This window comes from Bison bison, unplaced genomic scaffold, assembly GCF_000754665.1.
Source record: "Bison bison bison isolate TAMUID 2011002044 unplaced genomic scaffold, Bison_UMD1.0 scf7180017864050, whole genome shotgun sequence".
Lineage (NCBI taxonomy): Eukaryota > Metazoa > Chordata > Mammalia > Artiodactyla > Bovidae > Bison > Bison bison.
Genome location: NW_011494622.1, coordinates 3,634,921 through 3,659,127, shown reverse-complemented (window position 1 = coordinate 3,659,127; position 24,207 = coordinate 3,634,921). Strand labels below are relative to the sequence as shown.

Here is a 24,207-nt window from a genome sequence, read left to right as displayed (position 1 = left end):
CTATACAATATAAACAGAACATCCATCTTGGATGACCTTTACAGCAACCAGAGACCAAGTAATTTAAAATTTTTTTTTTTTCAGTGCAAACACATTTTATTCAAGGCAGTCTTGGCTGCAAAATTCCTTTCTAACATACAGTAAATCCCACTTGCACTTCTTAATTCATTTACCCTAATGCAATAGTCACATTCAGTCACTCGGAGAAAGATACCTGCAGAATTATGATCCCTTTAAACTGAACGCTGAAATTTAATTCTCTTCTAGACAGTTGTATCTATGTCAACTACTCTAAGGACCTTAATTTGTAGCTGTCAATACTTACATGAAGGTGACCCTAGGACAGCTCTATTCCTAACCCATCCTTGTGTGCACAGTACCACACACTGCTTTGCCCTTCTGATGTGGAAACCCTGGAGGTGTATCGGGATATAAGTGGGGAGGAGGCAGGGCGGGCAGACTGGGAGGAAAGGGGGGCCAGGAGCTGTGTGTGTACACAACAGGATGGATTTTGTATAACTGCAGAGGATTCGTGCTGGAGACCTCGGATCTCGGGTTTGGTACCTATTTCAGGAGGCGGGGTGCAAGGGAACAGGCATGTCAAAACCAGGCTCTGGACAAGGAGGGAGGCAGCTGTATGTGGACCAAACATTAAACATTCCTGGAAAAGATGGGTAAGGCTTCTGGCCTCACCCTGGCTTCCAGAGTCATGGCCACCTCACCTGGAAAACAACCCCTTTCCTCGTTGGCAGGGCGTGTGTGTGCATATGTTCATGTTTGAGGACAGCAAGGAGCAAAGAAAGCCCTGTTAACTGGTAATATACAATCATCAGAAGAAGGTTTAGTCCCCCTCGAGCCTTGTAGAATTCTGAACCTTGCAAACCAGCCACTGTAAGTCCTAAAACAACTGTAAAAACGACCCAGAAAGATGGTACGGGGAGGAGGTGGGAGGGGGGCTTCAGGATGGGGTATGGGGAGGGAGGAGGGAGGGGGCTTCAGGATGGGGAACACATGTACACCTGTGGTGGACTCATGTTGATGTATGGCAAAACCAATACAATACTGTAAAGTAATTAGCCTCCAATTAAAAAACAAACAAACACAGGACTCTAGTGTGAGAGGAGCCATGGCTGGGATGGTGCTGTAAAAGACGCAGAGATGAACTCCATCGAGGAGACGCCAGTGTGTGGTTCCAACACCCCAGGAAACAGAGTAATGAATTTTCTCATAGATCTAATTTATGAAACCTCTCCCGAATAAAAAAATCTATGGGAAAAGATTGGATGTATCCGGAATACTGTAAAACCTTCTGGGAGAGTTGACAGAGTGATGGCTGATTCCTTTATCTTACTTGGCAAAGATCAGACCGATAATAATCTCTTTCCTGTCTGTATTCTACTAACCCAGAGCAAAGCAATGTCTTCCATGGCTTTTGCCTCCATTTTTCCTGCGTCCTAGCTTCCTCAAGCCCTCAGTGTGTGCAGAAATTTGAGGATGGTGGGATGATAAGAGAGCCGGGGTGGGTGGTGGAGAGTCAGGGAGGTTGGGGGGGAAGGAAAGGATCACTTCCGCGGGGGCCACTGTTGCCCGACGGCGCAATGCTAGCTGGTTCTGTGACTGGCCTGTGATAAACGAAGAAGGTCCTCGACCAGGATCTTTTATCTCCTAATTTGAGATTAAAAAAAAAAAACAAAAACCCACTTGGAACTAGATCAGCTTCCCTGGCAACTCCAGATTCTTCGGATTAGGGCTCAGTATACTGAATTTCAGTTGTGCTGAGAAGCACTGTGGAGAGGACTCGATAAAAGGTTTTTTTTGTAGTGAAAGTTTCTGTATCAGCACCTTCCACTGCCAGGGGCAGTCGTGTTCCTGAAAGACGGTATTTTAGCACAGGATTGAGAGAAGCCCATGGGAAACTGTAAACAAGCGTGTGCGTTCCAGATCTACTTCCGACCCCAAGGGCATCTGGGCGGCTTTTTTTGTTTTTTGTCAAATTCCCAACACCCTGAACTTTTTGAATGAAAATGGACAAAGGTGTCAAGTTGTATTTGTTTTCTTTGACTTTATTAGCACACATCAGAAAAATAGCATTGTATTTCGTGATTTCTCATGAGGGTCTATCAAACAGATAGAAAATAGATCACTGATAGCTGCCACTGTGTTTCTGGGTAATCGTATGTCACTCCTTCTGTTTGTTCAAGTACGGGTATTACAAATAGGACCTGCTCTGTGAACTGTGAATCCGAATGCTTTGGAAGCACTTTGAGATCCCAAAATGAATGTGCGAAGTGCTCATAGGTTGTTCTTGGTTTTTAATCAAGCTCCAAACGCTGCCCATGTTATAAATTGTGAGGCTTTTCAAATCAAGATCACTACTGCATGGTGAGCAATATGCCTATCATTTAAGTTAAAAACGTTATTTTCAAGTACACTTTGTGGTGATAAGTGGTTTGTCCTGGGTAGAATTTTACAAAGCTGTGCCAACCTAAAAAACAAACAATGCTTTCATTGCTGCTGAACAGGTTTTTTTTTTTCTCCCCATGGTGACTGCAATATAATTTAAACTTACATTTTAGAAATGCTGGTTGGATTATGAAAAAGGGAGACTGAGGAACAGCTGGTGTTCACATCGTTGTGATTCCAGATTAACTTTCACTGGATGCTTCCTGAACTTGAACTTCACAACATCAGAAAAGCAGTCATTTATTACTTTTATCCAGCTAGTCCTCTTTCAAGCTCTTCCCGTTTTCTCTATTTGATGGCAACCCCCTTTCATGTGCTTATGAAGGTCCCCTGAGATGTGCAAAATATATAAAATGAAATACAAATTATGGAACGGAAATTGTGGATACAAAGCACAGCTCTTTTAATTCCAATGAAATCTGGGCTCGATACGGTAGCATGCAAGTGAAGGCAGAGAGGCCCAAAGTGCTCCAAAGTTGGCAGTCCAAATTTCTGGTGTGTCTTATGACCGAAAACCTAGAATTCAAATCAGATTTTCATAGGAGTAAATAGCTTGCTAAATCATGTTTACCAACTGGCTCTTGGCCAGAGAGAGCTCTTAGCAGGAATGAGGTGGGGGCAGGGGCGGGGGAGACAAGAAATTTAAACTTTTCATTCATAACAAAATCAAGTGCGCTTTCTGTGGGAAAGAAGAGAGATGGGTTTACAGCTGAGAATGAAATAATGCCATCAAAGAAAAACCATGGCAATGAGACAGTCACGAGTGCACACAGGCAACCACTGACACACACACAGAATGCCATGGCCTAATGGTTAAGAACGCTGTCAACTTTGCTTTTCTGAACAATACACTTGAACGCACTGCGGCCGCTTCATCAAATTTATGGAGGTAGTTATATGTAAAAATAAAAATTACCATAAAGTAATATGCTGTATCATAATAATACATAAGTGTGCAAAATGCCGACAGATGGGTTGACCCTTTAAAGTTGAACGCTACACAGAGATTCAACCAGATTTCAGTTTTGTAAACCTTTCAGTTGATAAACTCTAAGTGAAGTCTAGGTAAGCAGCCGTGGGCCACAAAGCGATCGTTTCACCGGAGGAAAAGGACGCGGGCAAAGCTTGGAGTGGGTTACAGAGAACATCACCGCAGACCATCTGGGGTCATACTTGTAACGTGCTTCCAGCCCCCTCTTCTCCCCCATTCATTCAGGCATCCCAATTCGATTCTGACGGGTATGTATCTGCATGGAACGTCTGCTCACACCATATCCTCCTTGAAGTCCATCGTTTCTATGCTAATGGCTGCTGGTCTAAGGGGGTTTGTTGTTTTTTTTTCCCCTAAATCATGTACCCCATAGCATCGGGCAAAGAATGTATACATTTTATTCAAATGTCTTCTGTAAACCTATTTCTTGTGAAATATTGATAAATTCATATTTTAAAGCTTCTCTTTAAAGGTAATGCTTTTCTTTCCTGTTCACACAGTATGTGATTATTCTAATGGCTACTTTAGGAGGATCAACTAGAGGCTGATGTATTGTTTCAATGGTTCTATTATTTATGAACTGATTGTATGATTCACGCTGGAGAGTAGGTTTAGGGGTGAAAAAAAGAGAATTTAGACAGAAGAATTTAGTAACTGTGTGGTATACAACTCCCCTGTGTATAGTCTATTGGATACGTTATCATTCCTTCTGGACAAATTTAAGCAGTGAGACAAGAGTGCATTTGTGAGCAATCAAGGCATGCCTTGGAGGAAATAAAGCATGAGACTGAAAGCCAACCGACAGAAGCATTTTAAAGGTGTGGGAGTTTGCCAAGAAACGTGCTCACGTTTCACTATAAGCGCAAAGAAAGGAAACTATACTAAACTCAACGAGTCCAGTTTGACCCAACGAAACTTCCAGCTATCTGAAAAAGCATGAGAGAGTCTCTAAATGTTTCAAGAAACAGCCCAACTGTGTCTATTTAAAGACTCTACTCTTTTAAACAGATGGCTAGTGACTCAACCTAATACTGAAGCAGAAGTGTTTTGCCAATTTATGCCAATTCCTGAAATCCGAGGTGAAAATATTTTAGATTTATTTTTGGGTATTTATTTTATGGTATATGGCTCCAAACACCACATGCCACTCAGCTAAATAAAACTTTTGGTCAGACCATTTACTGGTATCAAATGAAATCCTTTTGTGAATAAAATTTCCATTATCTACAGATTTATTCCATGGTTCTCCTAAAATAAGACATGGGAACTTTTGAGACATCTCTTTCCTAGAGAAATGAATCTTGATTATTTGTAATTCCTTTGTTGCTGAGAACCTTCTCTGTAGTCATCATGACATTGTAAATGGAAACAAAATGTAATTAACAAGCCATCCTGAAATAAATTGGGCTAAAAACTATACATCCACCTAAAAATGCCTCCTGAAATTGGTTACAAAGTTTCTGTAAACATTACTCTGGCATAGTTCATGTATGCATAATTGTTATTCTGATAAATTTAGGGGGCATACAGTTAGGGTTCCACCACACTTGCAGAATGACCACATTCTGTTGTTAATTACATGGGCACATGTATATTTCTGATCAAAAAGTATTTTAAAGTTTTCTCTATAGCTATCTTCCCAGGAATAAAAGGCCTGAAGTTCAGCTCTCCCTAAATTTGCTCTTTCCTATAACCACTAAAAATTATCTCCCACAGCCTAATTTAGGCATTCTATTTAAAACTACATAAAATAGATTTATGTCCTTCCATTAGAAAGAATAACGTCCCCAGGCCATAGTCTTCATTTGTATCACAAAGAACATTTTGCTTTTAAACAAACTAATTATCGTTTATCTCTGATAGTAAGATAGCATCACCCTTAAGTCTCACAAGGAAGAAATGCTCTTCCTTCACTATCTGATGAACACCTTTTTAAAAGTCCGCATTCCCTCTCCCATCACTCAATGCCGTGCCCCAGCCAGGCTGGGGGACCCTTCCTTTGTCCATTTCAGAATCAAAGGCCTATATTCCTGTTTGTGATGATGGAAGGTTAAACATATGGGACAAGCATCCATGACACTTAAAAAAACAAAATCCTGAAAACAAACACTCCCAGTATTTGGATCACGACCCCTTCTGACACACTTCCATGGGCTCCTACAAAATCGTGTCAAAAAAAACTCACAGTGCAAAATGACTGGGGCCTCAGTGATTCACACACAAAGGGCTGGGGTCCCTTTTCATCAGTTTGGCATCGATTTCCCTCAAGGTAGACCCTTGCATTTGACATTTTGTGGTGGCTTAGTTGTTTATCTTTTTTTTGTTTGTTTTCTTTTGGAAGTGTCAAGGATCAGTTCTGTGGCACCATCTGGTCACAGACTGGGAGCAACACGCATCTGTGGCATTTTAAAATGGACTTGGCAACTGCAAGACATCGAAAATGCATATTACACTTACAGTGTCTAGACTTCCCTATGTGTGCTCAATTACAATTAGTGAAGCAAAAGTATACACATCACCCTACTGCTATTCTTGTTGCTACAGAGCCATAAATGTGAAAAGCAATACTCTGAAAGAAAGATTTTTCGGTTGTTGTTTTTTGCCCTAGCCTACTTAGCAGCACAGTTTAAGTCAACACAAAAACTGCCGTTGAGATGCTTGTCTTTCCAAAGATGTAAACACCAGCCACAGTGTCGTAAACTTGGCTGTATCGAATGAGACGGGAGGTCAGAGGCAGGATGACTATCACACACTAGTAACAGAAGCTTGCAAGCAGTTGGAAGGTTTCTGTAATTTCTCAGCTTCGTTGGTGGGGGGGTCCGTACTTGCTCGGAAACTGAAGGCCGGGCCAGCTCCACCGTGGGCTGGGCTCCAGGTAGGGTTCTGACGACGGTTACTTTCAACAATGCTTGATGTGTTGGAAGCCAGGCTCTCCCGAGTGCTACAAGAGTAAAAAGGTTTTGTTTGGTTTGGTTTTTAACATAAATAATTATATATCGAGCCCTAGAGGAAGAGCAAATGATGGAGTTAATGGATTTCCTCTGGCGGTTTATCATGTCATGTATATAGCATCTCATACTGATTATTCACATATGCTCCAGCAACTTGGACTCCAGAAGCTTTTCATAAGACATGTTATCATCAGCAGCACACTGAGTAAAGGGTTTTCATACAGCTAAATATGTCTTCCCTAGACTTTCATATTCAAGGAAACACCTTCAAAATCTGATGTGATAGATGGCTCTCGTGTTCCTTTTTTAAAAAGACTAAAGACTTTAAGAAGATTTTTAAAATTATACATAGGTAATGATTCCATTTCAGGCTCGAAATTCATAGATAGAATTGCTCCTGAATCAACTGCATACTTTTTTTTATCCTAATGATTCTGTTTTCATTCTTGCTTAGAAGATTTTTGACTCTGGAGGTGAACTTCAAGCAGGATACTAGCCAATTTGCAGCAGTGATGGGAATAACATTCTTTTTTAAAAACATCATACCTCTGTTTTAAATACGTAACACTTTAGTTAATGTACATTCTATTTTCAGATAAGGAATCTAAGGTTTTCTCTATTTACATTTATTTCTTCCCTTCTTCCACTTTGGTATAAATATTTAATTTTTTAAAGGAATCTTTAGAGGTGATTTTAAAGCTTTAGTATTTCGATTTCTCTTTTAATTTTTCTAATTTAGAAATACTTAAATCTATTTTATTGTCCCAAGAGGTTTATAACATTTAACATGTCAAATGTGTAGGACAATGACAGATATAAGATCACTTGGCCTGACTGATGGGAACTGAGTGGGTTTCGTGTTCTAGGTCCTCAAAATGGTAATACGAAACTTACCAGCTCACAAAGAGGTAGAAGAAGAGGATGCTCAAAACATCCACCCTATTGGATAGATTCAAGGTTTATAAAATATTCTTCCATGTTGGTCCCCATCACTGATTTAAAGTCAATCTACCCAGTGGACATCCTCACCACCTGGCTTTCATTCTCATCCAAAACCCACAGTGAGTCTGTCTGAACATTATCCCTTGGCAGCCATGCCTGACAGGGTATTTCATCCTGACCCTTTGTGGCCTTAAGCTTGCTTCTCTCATCAGAAAGCCAAGAGTTAGTTGTTTAAAAGGGAGTTTGTTCACCGACTACCAAAAAGACAACTGAACGCTTCCTGACTGCAGAGGGTAACTCCAGAGCATTCATAGAAGTAAATCAAGTTCTTTCATGATGCTTATGGTCAATCTGGGCATATCTAAGGAATACTCCAAAATATCATCTTTAAGTGATAGAAAAACACTAGACTTACCTACTTACCTGCCTTACACCTCCTCTAAGAAAATCCATCAGTGTTTTTCCAGGACTACAACTGAGAGTCAGGTGGAGGAAAGAAAAAGGATAATAAACATGTAGAACCCCAGAGCGGTCATGACACGCTCCTTCGGTTGCATTCGTAATCACAACAGCAACTTTTTAGGGCATTTGACTCCCTCATCTTTAAAGCAGGTTGGGTTACATGCTGTACCTACTCAGTGACTCAGAAGAAGAAATAAGCAACCAGGAAAGATCTGTACACCCAAAAGCTAGACAAATGCGAGTTATTTCTGTTGTACGTCTGGCATCTCATGAAAAAAATCAGTCACTGTGGGGAGGCTTGGGAATCTATGTATTACTAGTGACTTTTTTTTTTTCCTATGGGAAAATGCATTTTGAGGTCCAAGGAATTCACTTTTAAACCACTTTTTGAGGTGGGAATTTAACTTATCAAGTCTCTACTGTATGTCAGGTACCGTCAACACACATCATTATAAGAGATGGCCTAAGGTGGGAGCTACACATGCTCTAAGATACCTCGGACTACCTTTGACCACGGCCAACATATTAATAGTGATAAACACAATGGGGCATTCCAGTGTCTCCAAAGGATATATCTCATTACTACTGCGACACTGAGTACAGTGTTTGACAGTCATATGGAAGGCTGTGGACATGACGATGAAACAATTCATGGAGATGGAGGGTGAGCGGTAACAACAGTCCTCACATTTAAAATGTCACACTTTTTTAAAGAGAGCTAATGGAGTGCAACCTATAAAAATCTATAAAACCTATAAAAACCGATAAAATCTCGGAATTTTACAGGCCGAAGAACTGAACCAGGGGCCCTGCTGTTCCGTGTCCTGCATGCACTCCCCTTGGGCCCACACCTGGACAGCACCGGACACGTCAGACGTGCTGGGCGGCCTGGAGCCCTCTGATTCTTACATCGTGTTTATCAACAGGTTTTCAGCCTCAACTCTGGAATAGCAGGCTTTGCACAACAGGATTCTTCATTTGCAACATTCGGTCTCACGGCATACTTTAAATTTCTACCTTATTTCCTTCTCTCAACGCACTTTGAAGTGAAAGTGTTAGTTGCTCAGTCTTGTCCAACTCTTTGCAACCCCACGGACTGTAGCCCGCCAGGCTCCTCTGTCCATGAGATTTCCCAGGCGAGAATACTGGAGTGGGTTGCCATTCGCTTCTCCAGGGGATCTTCCTGACTAAAGAATTTTGGAAATGTGGCCGAACACGACTTCTGAGTCAGCACTGAAGACTTGACAGTGTGGAGATCCCCCTTTTTTTTGGCAGGGGGAGTGGGGTGGTGGCACAGGTCGGACCTTTGTTGCTCAGTGAGCTCTTTCACTGAAAGATCTGAATAAATGGCCCCTGAAGATTCCTGTATCTTAATGGTGGAGCTGTGTCAGCAAGATAATGCTATTTGGCTAAAAGACTCCTTACACTGGAGAGTAAAACTTCTTGTAACTCAAATATTCTCCTTCACAGACAATCCTCGTGCATCCGAAAGGTAACTCAGTAAATTTATTGAAGTAGAGGGGAATATAGTTTAAAAATAAATATCAAAAATAAGTTTGCCACCCAGGTTCTAACCAAAGGATATGAAAACAAAAGGGGTGCGATCAGGAATTGTTCTATAGATTCTGTAACTGCATGACATTTATGGGTTATCTACATATTCCCATAAAGAAAATTCTACCTAATAAGAGAGGGCAGATAGCTCCTGAGTGAAGACAGACTCCTCAGGATGACCTACCAGGACAGCACATTTGACCCTGAGTACATTATTAAAGCAACGCAAATAAGCTTTGTTCAAGAAATGATCCCGTTCATCTATTCCATTATCTGTACTCCTAATTTAGAGATAATAAAATATATTCTGTGGAGAGACTGGTTCAACAATTACATGAACATTTCTGTTTACCTGCCCCCATACAAAAAACGTTCAATATTATGCAGTGGTCAGGTTTTGAGTGAGAACCCACTAACCTCTCAACATCCCCCTTACAACTATCTCTGGAGCACGGTGGTTTTCCCTCTGTGGAGGTCTAGGGGCCAAGAGTGCCCCGTGAAGAGCTGGAAACGGGTGTGCGGAAGCATCGAGCAGGGAGAGCCCAGAGAATAAGAAACAGCAGAGCAGGAGGTCCAGGCCAATAACCCACACCTTCCATAAGCAATGGTAGTGAACATCTACCACCAAGGGCAGACTTAGTCACGCTTATCTGCTATCCCCTACTAGGAAATCAAGAGGAAAAATGAGAATAGAAGAGGGAAGCAGAGAGAAAAGAATATATTAAACAGTTGGTATATAAATTAAGATTTCATGTGGGATTAAAAAACATTCAGCAAAAATTATTTCTGAGCAAAGTCACGTAACAGGCCAGTAGTCTGCAGACTGAGTGCCATGGCCCCCTGAGGTTTTAAGGTCCCTGAGGGTGGGCAGAGGAGACCTGGAGCTCCTGGCTTCCATGTTAACCAGGGTGCCATGTCTGTGGTTTGTTTAGACATCAGACTTCCACATGTGTTAACTCGGAAAAGAAACGTTACTTGACAATAATAATAATGGTAATAAAGAACTAGCCCTTTAAGAAATAACCAAGGTCTAACAGGAGGCAAACAGATGAATGATTCCCTGTTCTTGTTTGGGGATGCTCTGTCTCCAAATTACCCAGAGACAGAGTCAAAGGATTACAACGCAACTAATTTTAATTCTTAATAATTAAAATAAATATAAGAAATATATATTCGTATCTTGGACTTGTTCAAATACAAACTGCTATAAAAAGTTGGGAATCACAACTAATGGGAGATGTCAATCTCTCAACAGTATTTCTGCATCTCAGAGTCACCAATCTGGAGTAGAATTCAGAAGGAGAGTCAGGTCCCAAGTCGCTCTTGGAAGAGAAGGAAGAATTAAGGAGAAAAAAAAAGGAAAGTGGCATAGACTCCCTTTTGCTTCCTAACCCCCTGAACCACTTCAGTGCCCTGGCTGTGGCCACTGGGCACTGCACACTCAGCTGTTAACCCTCTGCTGAATTACCAGCACCTACCAAAAGGAAGGCACCACGATCGGCATGCCTACAAAGTGCCGATTCTGCAGGAGGAGAAAAGAAAGTGCTGGCATGCACTTTGATCTAACGGAGCACAGGCCCCCAGTCTTTCTGGGACGGGACCAGTTCCACGTGCCTGCAGACTTTTGAGTGGTGAGAGGAAGGTGTATGAGAGCAAGGGGTGCAGGCTGCACAGAAAGTCAGGGTTGAGACGATAACAAGCTTCTAGATCTGCTGCAGAGGTTGTGAGATGAGCTATTATATTCTCACTAGATGGATTCCCCATCTTTGAGTCAATCAAGTTATTCCCAACCCCTACCTCCCACCGTCACACTGACTACTCATTTTACTCAAAAAAACTACTGTTTTTTGAAAGACTTCAAGAAAAAAAAAAACGAACAACCCTTCCTTTATCAGCATGGTGGCAATATCAACATCGAAATACTGGGAAATGTTGGTCTTAGATTGGACGGGAAGGAGCCAACCCACCAGTCCAGATTGGTGATCTCTACAGCTGCAGAAACATTTGTTTCAATTCCTGAAAAAGAAGTCAGAAACAGGCTGTTAACAATACAACTCACACAACTCTTCACCCTCTTTCACAGAACTGAGACTGAAATTAGAAACTCTGAGTTAACCTGCATAAAGCCCCAGGCCCCGGTGGACGTTTGTGTGCACGCACAGACGCCGCTCCCTACCGTGGGGAGTTGAATCCACTGTCCACTGTGATGCTGCTGCTGTCCATGCTGTCTAGACGTGCCGAATGGGTGGCCCTCTGGTTGCTGCTGCTGTCGGCTTCCTTTGGGGCGAGCAGGGTGAGGTTCTTCTCAAATTTCCTCTGCAAGTCTCTTTCCTTCTCCCTCTCCAGGAGCCACTGCATGGTACCTACATCGTCTCTGTTTTTCTCCTCCTCTGCGTTCTTGTTGGCCCCTTCCTCAGACTCGTCGTCATCAGAGACGTTGTAATAGTCGAAAGAGGCCTCCTGGTTCCCCACTGACTCCTGCTGACGCTGGGAGGCCGGCAGGGCGGGGGTGGCCGAGGTCCCCAGGGACGGCTCTGGTTTCTCGCATCGGCCTGGCAGTGTGTCGGCAGGGGTCTTCGGGTGCGACTTGAGGAGGGACAGGGTTGATTTGTGATAGCTGTTTACAGACAAGGTGCTGTGAAGAGGTTTGAACAGTGTGTCTTTGCTGAATATCTCTTTCCTCTTGTCCAGGGTGCTGGGCTCGGCGCCGTGATGCTGGATGAGGCGTCCGTTGGCAAGGCCTTCAACTACCGCGCCTGGAGCGACTGGACCCCCGCCCGGCCCCTTTGGCGACTCCTCCTTGTGCCCTGCAGGCTCCCTGGAGGAATGAGGGGCCTGCCTGTCCGACAGAGGCAGCTTTTTCACCCCTTCCACCAGGGTCAGAGTGTCGTGGTCCTCTTTGTTCTTCCCCAGAGGAGACGGCGCCGTGAGCACCGTCTCACTGGAAGTGTTGCACTGGAAATAGTCATCTGCAGCCGTCTTTGCTGGACAAGAGTTGAGTTCACCAAAGGATGGCAGACTCTCTGGCGCTTTGCCTGGCTCCAAGAGGCTGCAAGCGCTGGGCGGTTCCTTGCTGCCACTGACTATTTCTGGAATACACACCTCTTTATAGCTTGCAGACGAAACGTGAGCCCTTTGATGACCGATAGTCTGTGTAGGCCTTAAAGTACTGTCGTCAATGTAGGATTGGCTGGGGGTCTGGTCATCTTGGCTACAGCCTTCGGCCAGGTCTTCAGGCGTCCCCAGAGAAGAAGCACCCAGAGGGCCTTTAGAGTTATCCATCGATCTGGACCTCTCCTTGGCCTTGTTGGATCTCTCATTCCTGGATCTTCGGTCCTGGGTATGGCTGTGGCTTCGGTGCACTTTCGAGTGTGAGCTTCCCCTGGAAGGCTCAGGAAAAGGCATTTCAGTCCTCCTTTTGGCCAGTTCCCCAGACACGTCCCATTCTGGGGTCATGGGGAAATGAGACTCAATCACGTTGGGGTTGCTATGCATGATGAAGTTATCCCCTTTGTGTTCGATGATGAAGCAGCCCTCCCGGGGGGCCCTGGTAAGAGGATCGCAAAAGTCATACTCCCTCTCGCCCGGGATATCCAGATGGGAACCATCGGATGGGTCTCCCTTGGATACTCGCGTCTTGCTGTGCGACCGAGACTTTCCGTGGGATTTGCGGTGAGTCCGGCTCTTTTTACTTCTTCCACTGTGATGGGCGGAGGACCCGGCTTTACTCCGATGCGCTTTCTCTTCTTCAAGTTTCTTCATCAGTGCAGTGTGCCGCATGACGTTTTCCACGGTCAAGTCCGGGTTAATACGCCTGATGATCTCCATCTCCACCTCCCGAGGGATGGTGGTCGGCGTGTCCTCGTCTCGCAGGGGCCACTCTTCGGGAGGAAACTGGGCAGAGAAGTTGGCTAGCTGCTTGGTCTTGTCCTTCTTAAAGCTGAGCCGGAATAACTTGAGCCCGAATTTCTTGGACTGCTTTTCACCATCTTTCGGTTTGGAGAGGGTTTCCGTTTTGTACGAGAAGTTGACAGTACTTTTACTCTTTTCAGTGGCTGGCACCTGGCAGAGGGAAGGAGGGCAGTAAGGGTCTTTGCAGTCCTTGGCGGGCTTCCTCTGCAGGGTGGCCGCGTGCACGGCATGCACGTCTTCCCTGCAGCAGTGGCAGGACTCGCAGTGGTTCCTGGGCAACGTTCTTTCCCTGACGCAGCCTGAGGCAGAGGGCGTGATGGTCCCCGGCTGGGGAGAGGTACACTGAGACCGATCAGGTATCCTCTCGTCCAGATGGTACCATTTACTGTTAGTTCTTATGAGGGAAGGAGTTATGAAATAAGTCTGTGGAGTGACAATGAAGTAGCCATCAGGAGTCGGGTAGATCTTCCTCTCCCGGACCAGCGTGTTCAGCGTGTGCCGGAGAATTTCTTGGCTTGGGGTGGGAACACCTGAAACCAAAGGACACACTCATGAGAATGGAAGGAGAGGGGTGTGGTTGATTCTGGAGTGTTTTGAGTCTGCTTATGGACTGAATGGTGCCCCCCTAAACTGATCCCCATGTTCAAGCCCTAATCCCCAGGGCGATGCTACTAAGAGGTGGGAGTTTTGGGGAGGTGATTAGGTTCAGATGAGGTCATGAACTTGCAGCCTTCGTGATGTGCCTTTATGAGGAGAGGAAGAGACTAGAGCTCTCTCTCTCTGCGATGTGAGGGTATGGCTGTCTGCAAACCAGGAAGGACGCTCTCACCAGACACTGAATCTGCAGGTGCCTCGATCTTGGATATTCCAGTCCCAGAATTGTGAGAAATAAATGTCTGTTGTTTCAGCCGCCCAGTCCATGATATTCTGTTATAGCAGTCCACATGGACTAAGACGGAATCCTGTTAATTTTGCCCAGCTTCTAAGTATCATCATACAGCAACTAAGCGGGATTCAAAGGTGTTCATTAAGTTTAACGTGAATCCTGGTTTTCTCTGAAAACTCTTATAGAATTGTACTACCAACAGAACAGGAAAAGATAAACGCTGGGAAGAGAAAAATGGATGCTAGATGGAGTTAGGTGGCTACTGTTGTTACAAACCTTTACTGAACTGAATTGTTCAAGACAGAATTTTATTTTGGCTGCCCTGCATGGCATGACGGATTTTAGTTTGCCTACCAGAGATCAAACCTGAGACCCCCCTGCAATGGAAGTGCAGAGTCCTAACCACTGGACTGCCAGAGATGTCCCAAAGGCAGAATATCCTTAAATGAAGAAAAAACGTTTTCAGTATCTTGTAAGTTTACAGAAAAGACTTTCAATAAAAGCAACTAATGAGGTGGATGAAACTGGAGCCGGTTATACAGAGTGAAGTAAGCCAGAAAGAAAAACACCAATACAGTATACTAACACATATATATGGAATTTAGAAAGATGATAACGATAACCCTGTATGCGAGACAGCAAAAGAGACACAGATGTATAGAACAGTCTTTTGGACTCTGTGGGAGAGGGAGAGGGTGGGATGATTTGGGAGAATGGCATTGAAACATATATAATATCATATAAGAAATGAATCACCAGTCCAGGTTTGATGTAGGATACAGGATGCTTGGGGCTGGTGCACTGGGATGACTCAGAGGGATGGCATGGGGAGGGAGGTAAGAGGGGGGTTCAGGATGGGGAGCACGTGTACACCCGTGGCGGATTCATGTTGATGTATGGCAAAACCAATACAATATTGTAAAGTAAAAGAAAAAAAAGCAACTAGGAAGTCATGGTTAAGAGAGCCATCCTGGTATTGAAAAGCAATCTAATATATATAGAGGCTACCACATACACTTGAAGCTGCTCCATACGCTCATTCCAAGATTAAGTTTATTTAATAAACTTAATTTTATAAATTATATAAAAGGGCAACTAGACTTGACCATTGTTTAGGATGTACTTTCCAATTTTGAAATCATCATCTTCAAATTTGAATGTGATGACAGCACTGGTGGTATTTAGGTGAGACCTTCCTCCCTCCTGTCATAAGCCAGCAAAAGGAAGGTGGCAGCAATATGAATTTTTCAAATTCATAGAGAGCTCTAATAAACACACCAGTGAAAGCTCAGAGGCTCTAAATCCATCTGATCACCGAGTCTCAAACTGCTGTATTCTCTACATAGATGTTCCAGAAGAAAATCACAGATACCCTTTTGTACAGTGACTGTTTTCAGAGTTTTGTGTGCACGTATAAGCGCTGTCTTAACACGCTTAAAGAGACGATTAAGAACATGCATTCTTCAGAGAGTATAAATTCTCCAGGCTGTAGCACATTTAATTTCTTTAACGTTCTCTCTTCCTCAGTGCCACAAATCAAGGGTGATCATACTTTGAAGACTGACCTGAATGATATCATTTGGAAATAGGTCAGGTGGAATCATCCTGGCAATATGCAACCATGTCTGACCCACAAAAATGGCAATTTCAGGGGAGACTGAACGCTCGGGCTCCTGTGTCAGACTGCAAGGATCCAAATTCCAGCTTCACCACTGGTGGCTGATGTTACTGGTTGAATTAAGTGTGAGTCCCCCTGCCCCCCATATTCATATGTAAGTCCTCATCCCCAGTAGCCTAGAATGTTACCTTATTTGGACATGGGGTCTTTATAGAGATAACCAAGTTAAAGTGAGGTCATTAGAGTGAGCCCTGATGCACACTATGTCTGGTGTTCTTCTACAAAGGGGAAACGTGGACACAGAGATATCACAATGAGAAGAGGAACTGGTAGAAGGCAGATAACTACTAGCCCCAGGGAGAGGCTGGGACAGATTCTTCTCTCACAGCCCGCAGAAGACACCAACCAACCCTGCCAATATGTTGATCTTGGAATTGCAGCATCCAGAACTGTAAGATAATAGATGTCTGGACTTTGTTAAGACTGCTCTAGAGAACTACTGCAGCTGGTAGTTGAGGCAGTCTGAGCCTCGACTTAGTGTCATCAAAATGTAGACAATAATAATCTGTGCATGCTTAGTCGCTCAGTCATGTCCAGCTCTTTGCAACACCATGCACTGCAGCCCGCAAGGCTCCTCTGTCCATGGGATTCTCCAGGCAAGAATAGTGGAGTGGGTAGCCCCTCCCTTCTCCAGGGGATCTTCCTGACCCAGGAATAGAACCCAGGTCTCCCGCCCTGCAGGCAGATTCTTTACAGTCTGAGCCACCAGGGAAGCAGGACAGCAATAGTACCTATCTTCAGAGGGATGCTGTGAGTTTAAATGAGTTTAATGTATGTAGAATAGTACCTTACATAGGGAGTGCTCACAAATAATAGCTATCAGTAGTCTCAACTTTGGGTCAGGACCCACGGAAACCCCGATTACCATCAAAGAACATTGTGTAACCGCCTAGAATAACTGGGTAAGCTGAGAGGTTTAGGCTCCCCCAGTCCTTCCAAAACTATGAAAGTAAAATACAAAAACACTAGAAATGGCCTGCAGTTCTCAAGGGGAGAGAGTCCATGTATGATGGAATCTACATATTCAGAGATGTAACAGATGCAAGTTCCAGCTCTGGGTCAGGAGGACCCCCTGGAGAAGTGAATGGCTACGCATTCCAGAACTCTTGCCTGGAGAATCCCATGGACAGAGGAGCCTGGCGGGCTCCAGTTTATGGGGTGGCAAAGAGTTGGAGATGACTGAAGCGACTTAGTACACATGCATGCTTCAGAAGGCACCCTTCATGACCAAGGTAGAAAAGGTTAACAGTACTTCTGAATGATGTATTGTTTAACATAATTATTTAATTTTTGAGCAGCAAGGTTTCCTTTTTGTTTAAGGCTCTCCTCTTGAGAAATGTATGTTGATTTGTATGCAAATGTATGTTGGTTATTAAGGCTGATATAATATCAAAAAAATTTTAAAACATTGTATGATACTTTCTGTTCAAAACAAGAATGAGTTTGAACTGAATTGGGTTGTAACCCAAGCCATATATTTGCAATTTGTGAGAGCCAATATACAACAGAAAATGCTTGCACAGAAGAGGAACAACGTAGCTTCTCTACCCTGTGAGTAGCCCTACGAACTATTCTAGTTCTGCTGAACAACTTCAGGGGGCAGCAGCCACACAGAATCCAACTCTCAGAATAAGACATTATTCACATTAGAGTCTCACGAACGACGACCACTAGAGCTGCGAACCACAGCACCAGATGACAAACTCATATTTGAAACTGACTCTGTCCTACATGGTAGCGTACTTTTGACCAACATTGGTAACGGAAGTTTTTAAAAAAATGGTAAGCCTCATTTAGAAGAATTCATGATTGACAAGTTACTACGCTATTACAATAAAGGAAAGCTGAAGGGTCATTCATTAAAAACAGCTATTATAACAAAAATAGCTATAGCTATTATAGCTATAAGACAAAAATTTCATTGTACTATAGAATCTGCTGATTGGAGGCCTTCCAAGTGCTGATCTTAGAAAACTCAGGGAACTACACGGAATCATGACTGCAATGTAATCATGTCTACTCACCAGGAAGAACATGCTTCCTGGTTGTTCACAAATGAAGGAATAAGAGTTTCCAGAGAGAATTTACAGCTAAAGTTTTGACGGGGATTTTCAAGCACATCAATCAAATAATGTTTAATTGGAAAAAACCAAGTAGAAACATTCTCTGTCCAATCTGTTTTCCATACCCTTAACTGGGAGTTTTCAAAGCTTTAGCTGAAAGTCACTGATGTCTATGATTTTTATTTTACTATTAAGCCTGAGTATAATGACAGATATTTCCAATTATCTATGAAGTTCAGGGTTCCACTAGAAATCTGTAGGGCTCACTTGTAAAGGGATGGCTGTGATGGAGACTGTCAAGGTTTGCATATTCCATCACGTCCAGATTCCATTCCCAAAGTTCATCATGAGTTCAGATTCTGTTGGTGCAAAGAGCAAAGGTGAGCTCTATATTAATATAGGGCTGGAATCTGACCTTTCTCCTTATCCATATCTTTCCATCTCCCAAAGCAAAAATAGCTATTTAAATATACTGCATGCCGATGGGAGGTTATTTAGACACATATTGCTTTAATCTTGCAAGTCTGACAACTGTTGGAACAGAGCACATGTGCTCATGTTCTGTATGGTAAGAACTTTAGTCTGAAAACTTAATGGGTTTCTTCGGATGATTTCTTTGTGTTCGTGAAGGACGCTGACCGAGGGAGAATTCAGTAGGAAGCGATTTAAGGGGATGAATTGGAGACAGAATACAGCATAGATCACGCCAACAGTCTCCAGCAAACTCCAAAGCCAATGTCAAGTCCATAAGCAGTCACTTTCCTCCCAGGAAGATCCGTGTGTAACAACTTAACATGTACTGGTCCAATTTAACTGATCATTCTGGAGGGATGAGGACCTATTTACTTATTCTTAATTAAAGTTTGGTTGATTTACAATGTTGCATTAATTCTATGGCAAAGTGATTCAGTTATACATACATACATATATATATATATATATTCTTTTTATATTCACTCCCATTATGGTTTACCACAGGAGACCAAATACAGTTTCTGGTGCTATGTAGTATGACTTTGTTGCTTACCCACTCGACATATAATAGTATGCAGACCTATTTAGAAAGCTGAAAAGCAACAATTGTTCTTTTCAGATCTTTTAAAAAATACCTATATTTCTGTAATGCGAACTGGTATATAAAAGTTGTTTTAAAAAATTCAAGCAATACAGAAGCATGATAAAAGGGCTTAAGTATCAGCTTACAGATATTTTCACTAGAAAACTCTTACTAAAAACTCTTTAGAATGTGAATGTCCAAAACAGGAATAGAGGTCAAAATCTAGACTATTTTTTCGACTTATAACATATGCATTAAAAATAAAAGTTTGACTATTTTAATAATATTCAGCTAGACTTCAAAACTTTATTCTCAAATAGTAAACTATGAAAAAGTAAACAGTCTAAGCTTTAAAAAACAAAAATATAAATATGACAGCTAAATCCTTCCAAAGTTGTAGAACTGTCATTGAAATGCATTTTTCAAATAGAATTTGAAGAGTATTAAGCTTTCTAAATTGTTCTGTTCTGAAGTAGCTTGCTGCTGCTGCTGCTGCTGCTAAGTCGCTTCAGTCGTGTCCGACTCTGTGCGACCCCATAGACGGCAGCCCACCAGGCTCCTCCATCCATGGGATTTGCCAGGCAAGAGTACTGGAGTGGGGTGCCATCGCTTTCTCCCTGAAGTAGCTTGCTGCTGCTGCTGCTGCTAAGTTGCTTCAGTCGTGTCCAACTCTGTGCGACCCCATAGACGGCAGCCCACCAGGCTCCCCCATCCCTGGCAAGAACACTGGAGTGGGTTGCCATTTCCTTCTCCAATGCATGAAAGTGAAAAGTGAAAGTGAAGTCGCTCAGTCGTGTCCGACTCTCAGCGACGCCATGGACTGCAGCCTACCAGGCTCCTCCGTCCATGGGATTTTCCAGGCAAGAGTACTGGAGTGGGGTGCCATTAAATGACACCAAAAGAAAAGCAGAAAATCAAAGGAAGAAAAGAAAAAAGAAGGGAGATAAGAAAGGAAGAAAAGAAAGAAAGCAGGCAGGAAACAAAACCTGCCATGAATCAAGATGCTCACGTACTTTAGGAAGGTTGAGCTGTAAAGGTTAAATGGAATTGTGGTAGTTTTCACAGACTTCTTTGTGGATTCTGATTTAGTTTCTTGCCCTCAATGCCAATGAGAAATTATTACAGTTGAAGGTGGCAAATTATTTTTGAAGTAACACTGATGCCTTGATTTTTAATTGCGGAGCTAAGAAAAGTCACTGGTTTTGGCAAAGACTTTTTTTTTTTCCCTATTGAATTTAATCATGGGATGAAGTGTCCATATAAAGTCCCAGGGTGGCCAGAGTGCGCATCCATTTGGAAAGTATATCACCCTTTTCCCGTTACCTGGGAAACAGGTGGTCAGGTGCTCCATCAGTGCTTCTTGGGTGACAGGTTTTCTTGCCGAGTTCATTGCGGAGATGGCCAAGCAAAGGATTTCCCCAAGTGGGATAAACTGAGATTGACTGATGGGAGACATACTGATTGGTGATACATCACCTGCAGAAAGACAATTACCAAGTAAGCAGTTCGTTAAGACCCAGCCACTTGTCACAAACACACACACACACCCCTCCAAACACATACACACACACACACCCCTCCCATGACTCACCTATTCCCTGTGCTGCAAATACAATCAACCCTCAACCCTGAAATGTGTTACTGCCACAGCCACGTGCACTCAGGTGGAAAGACTTGCACAGAACAGCAGAAGCTTCAGCTGCCTCCACAAAGAAAACTTGCCTTTAAAACCTGAGCTCTCGTTGGAATAGACTTACTACTGAAAGGCGTGCAACTGTGAAGCTTTTTCCCAATGATCTCTGTTTTTTTTTTAACTTGGAGCTGATTTGTTTAATAACTGTCATGCACATCTCGACAAGTGCACTTGTGGTACCTTGAAGATTCATTCATTCAAACGCTGGGTGCCCTCTGCACATCAGCATCTTCTGGGGGCTTGAGAAGCACCTTGGAGAGTGAATAAGCTCCCTCCCACCAACATCTCTGCCCTCAAGGAGTTTCTATGTACGTGGAGGAGACAGACAGACAGATGAAAAGTTCCCTATGCAGAAGGCTGAACAATAATCTGGGGCAGAGGGGGAGGGTGACGAACACACCTGGAGGTGAGGATGGGACTGAGACACAGGAAGTGAGAGAAGGTTTTTCCGAGGTTGTGTAACCTGAATCTGGGGCTGAAGTGGGAGTGTGCCAGCAGCCTGTGAGGTGCAGGGCTATTTTCTGGGGAGCCGCAGAGAAGGGGGACAACTATGAGCAAAGAACTGAGTGCCCAAGGGCTTCATCCTATGAGGGAATTCAAGGAGTGAGAGAGTCAGATGTGAATTTCAGGAAGACATGCCGGTGGCCACGTGGAGGATGGGCCTACCATCCAGCAGGACCTGTGGCCTCCCGCACACATGGATCTGAAAGAGCAGGCGGAGGGGCCCCACATGGCTCTAGGGGAGGTGGCAACATTCAGCGCATGTAACTGTCTCCCTTGCTGCAATCTTGTATCACAGTGTGATTTTCAAGTCCTGTTCTGAGAAAGGATCTCCAGCATTCCCCAGAGAGGCTTCTGCGGGCAGGCAGGGGAGCCCCCCGCAGAGGGAGAGGTGGACGGCAGGGAAATCCCTCCTGACATCTGGGGCCCACCTGTTCCTACCTGGGGTTCTGTAAGGTCTCGCTTGAGAAAGGCCGTTCAGAAAGGGGGTGAGGCTCTCAGCAGAGTATCTGTGAGCTTTGAAGCTTCTTTTTCATATGGATTTACATAATCTCTCCTCCTCTGCTTCCAAGTAGGATTTCACCCTTGTTATAAATCACCCTGACGCGTCAAAACTGGATCCAGGCCAACCTGTGACACTGAGCAACCCCCCTCCACTGCCCGGCAGTGTCTGGGTGCTCTGGGGTGGACCACCTCCTGTGTCCAGACATGACTTCTAGCTTGATTGGGGCAGGGAGGAGTCTCGAGGGCCTTTGGGAAAGAACGTGAACCTTGCTTTAATGGACCGGATGGTTTGATGGATAAAACCAGGTAACAGCGCCTGGGATGAAAACCACGAGGTGAGAGGGTAAGTCTAAGAGGTGCACCAGATGGAGCAGTGGGACCCCAGGTCAAAGGCCCCCGACCTTGTCCCCAAGCCCAGCTCGGTCCAGTATTCCCATCTCCCCGGCATCCCTCGGGGCTCCAATCAGCTCTGCTGTGGCTCCATTCTCTGTAAGATGGGTCTGAGAAGAAGGAGACATTTCCCCTACAACCAGAGGAGGAGTGCCCAGGTCCAGAACAGCAGATGGCCAGTAGAGATAAAAACCAGCAGAAACCAGGAAGTGAACCCACGAACTGCCAGGGCCTGTGGCATGTAAGTCTCACAGATGGACAGACAGACCTTGGAGAGAGTCTTGCAAATATCTGGCAGAGTAGCAGTGGGTGGAAGATGGAAGACAGAATTTCGGGCTGTTCTCAGAATCTGAGTTTCACTCACTGGCTAGTGAAGCTCAGTTCATATCAATGACTCAAAAATGACAGAATCATGTGGGCCGGGACCATCTCCACCCTTCATTCAAACACAACCTTATTCCAAAGGCTTCTGTGTGAAAGATGAATGACTGGTGGTGCTGAGATGCAGTGGAGTTAGGGGGTGGGGGGCGTTTGGAGCGACTGATGTTCAAACCCCCCTCCCCACGGTGGCCCCATAGCTCAGTCATAGATACTCTAATGATCTCTCCTGTGCATTCCTCTCTCTCCTTCCACCTTCCACAGAAGAGGATGAGGGCAGGGAGGCAGGTTTCTTGATGATTTGCTAGGCTGGCCACATGGGGTGATTTTATAAGTCAGATGAAAACGACAATGGGGTTAGCTGACAAAGGGTGGGGAGATCAAAGCGCCTTCCAAGTGTATCGGTATATCGCTTGGGACGCTAACCCCTTCCAGAATTTGCCTATCATAATTATCATAGTCTCAGAAGACGAAAGATCCAAAAATACTACATATTTTCTTTTAAATGCGGGTCTGTCTATTTTCTGATTTTGTATAGGGGAAAGGGAACTTGAGCTTTCCGTAAAAATGGAGTGACCACTAGCAAAACCAACTGGTTTAGGTCATGCTAGTCCTTATGCTTTTAGCAGAAATTATTTAGTTTAACTAACAAAGGTCAAACGTTTAGCAGTCTTCTCAGTTAATTTCTTTGCTGCCAACTGTAAGAGGCAAGGAAGCCTCAAGTGCCTCTGAAATGCATTTATATTGAAAAAGCTCAGTTTCACTATAAGGCTGAATATGTGGAACGACTTTAAACTCAGGTTAGAGAACCAAATGAAATGTGGATGCTCTGAATAACTCCTCCACATCGTCTTTGTTTTTATACTGCACTAAGTACTTGGATGCAATCTCAAAAACGACAGAATGATCTCTATTCGTTTCCAAGGCAAACCATTCAATATCACAGTAATCCAAGCCTATGCCCCAATCAGTAATGCTGAAGAAGCTGAAGTTGAACGGTTCTATGAAGACCTACAAGACCTTTTACAACTAACATCCAAAAAAGAATGTCCTTTTCATTATAGGAGACTGGAATGCAAAAGTAGGAAACCAAGAAACACCTGGGGTAACAGGCAAATTTGGCCTTGGAACACGGAATGAAGCAGGGCAAAGGCTAATAGAGTTTTGCCAAGAGAACACACTGGTCATAGCAAACACCCTCTTCCAACAACACAAGAGAAGACTCTATACATGGACATCACCAGATGGTCAACACTGAAATCAGATTGATTATATTATTTGCAGCCAAAGATGGAGAAGCTCTATACAGTCAGCAAAAACAAGACCAGGAGCTGACTGTGGCTCAGACCATGAACTCCTTATTGCCAAATTCAGACTTAAATTGAAGAAGGGAAAACCACTAGACCATTCAGGTATGACCTAACTCAAATCCCTTATGATTATACAGTGGAAGTGAGAAATAGATTTAAGGGACTAGATATGATAGATACAGTGCCTAATGAATTATGGACGGAGGTTCGTGACATTGTACAGGAGACAGGGATCAAGACCATCCCCATGGAAAAGAAATGCAAAAAAGCAAAATGGCTGTCTGGGGAGGCCTTACAAATAGCTGTGAAAAGAAGAGAAGCAAAAAGCAAAGGTGAAAAGGAAAGATATAAGCATCGAATGCAGAGTTTCAAAGAATAGCAAGAAGAGATAAGAAAGCTTTCCTCAGCGATCAATGCAAAGAAATAGAGGAAAACAACAGAATGGGAAAGACTAGAGAGCTCTTCAAGAAAA

The 24,207-nt window shown here is 43.7% G+C and overlaps 1 protein-coding gene across 6 annotated transcripts in view; it reads right to left on the bottom strand.

Moving 5' to 3' along the window:
• Positions 1 to 974: 974 nt before the first annotated feature.
• The window catches only part of STOX2 (storkhead box 2), a 197,121-nt gene continuing 173,888 nt past the window's right edge, over positions 975 to 24,207 (bottom strand). For 5 of the 6 annotated variants that reach the window (XM_010835749.1, XM_010835748.1, XM_010835745.1 and 2 more), the window contains exons 2-4: positions 20,283 to 20,435; positions 11,540 to 13,805; positions 975 to 6,395 (exon numbers count right to left, since the gene is read on the bottom strand). In XM_010835749.1, coding sequence (XP_010834051.1) covers positions 6,200 to 6,395; positions 11,540 to 13,805; positions 20,283 to 20,415 — 2,595 coding nt within the window. In that variant the 5' untranslated portion in view covers positions 20,416 to 20,435 and the 3' untranslated portion in view covers positions 975 to 6,199. Of the gene's footprint in view, positions 6,396 to 11,330; positions 11,380 to 11,539; positions 13,806 to 20,282; positions 20,436 to 24,207 lie in introns of all 6 variants that reach the window. The other variant, XM_010835750.1, reaches the window with a different exon arrangement.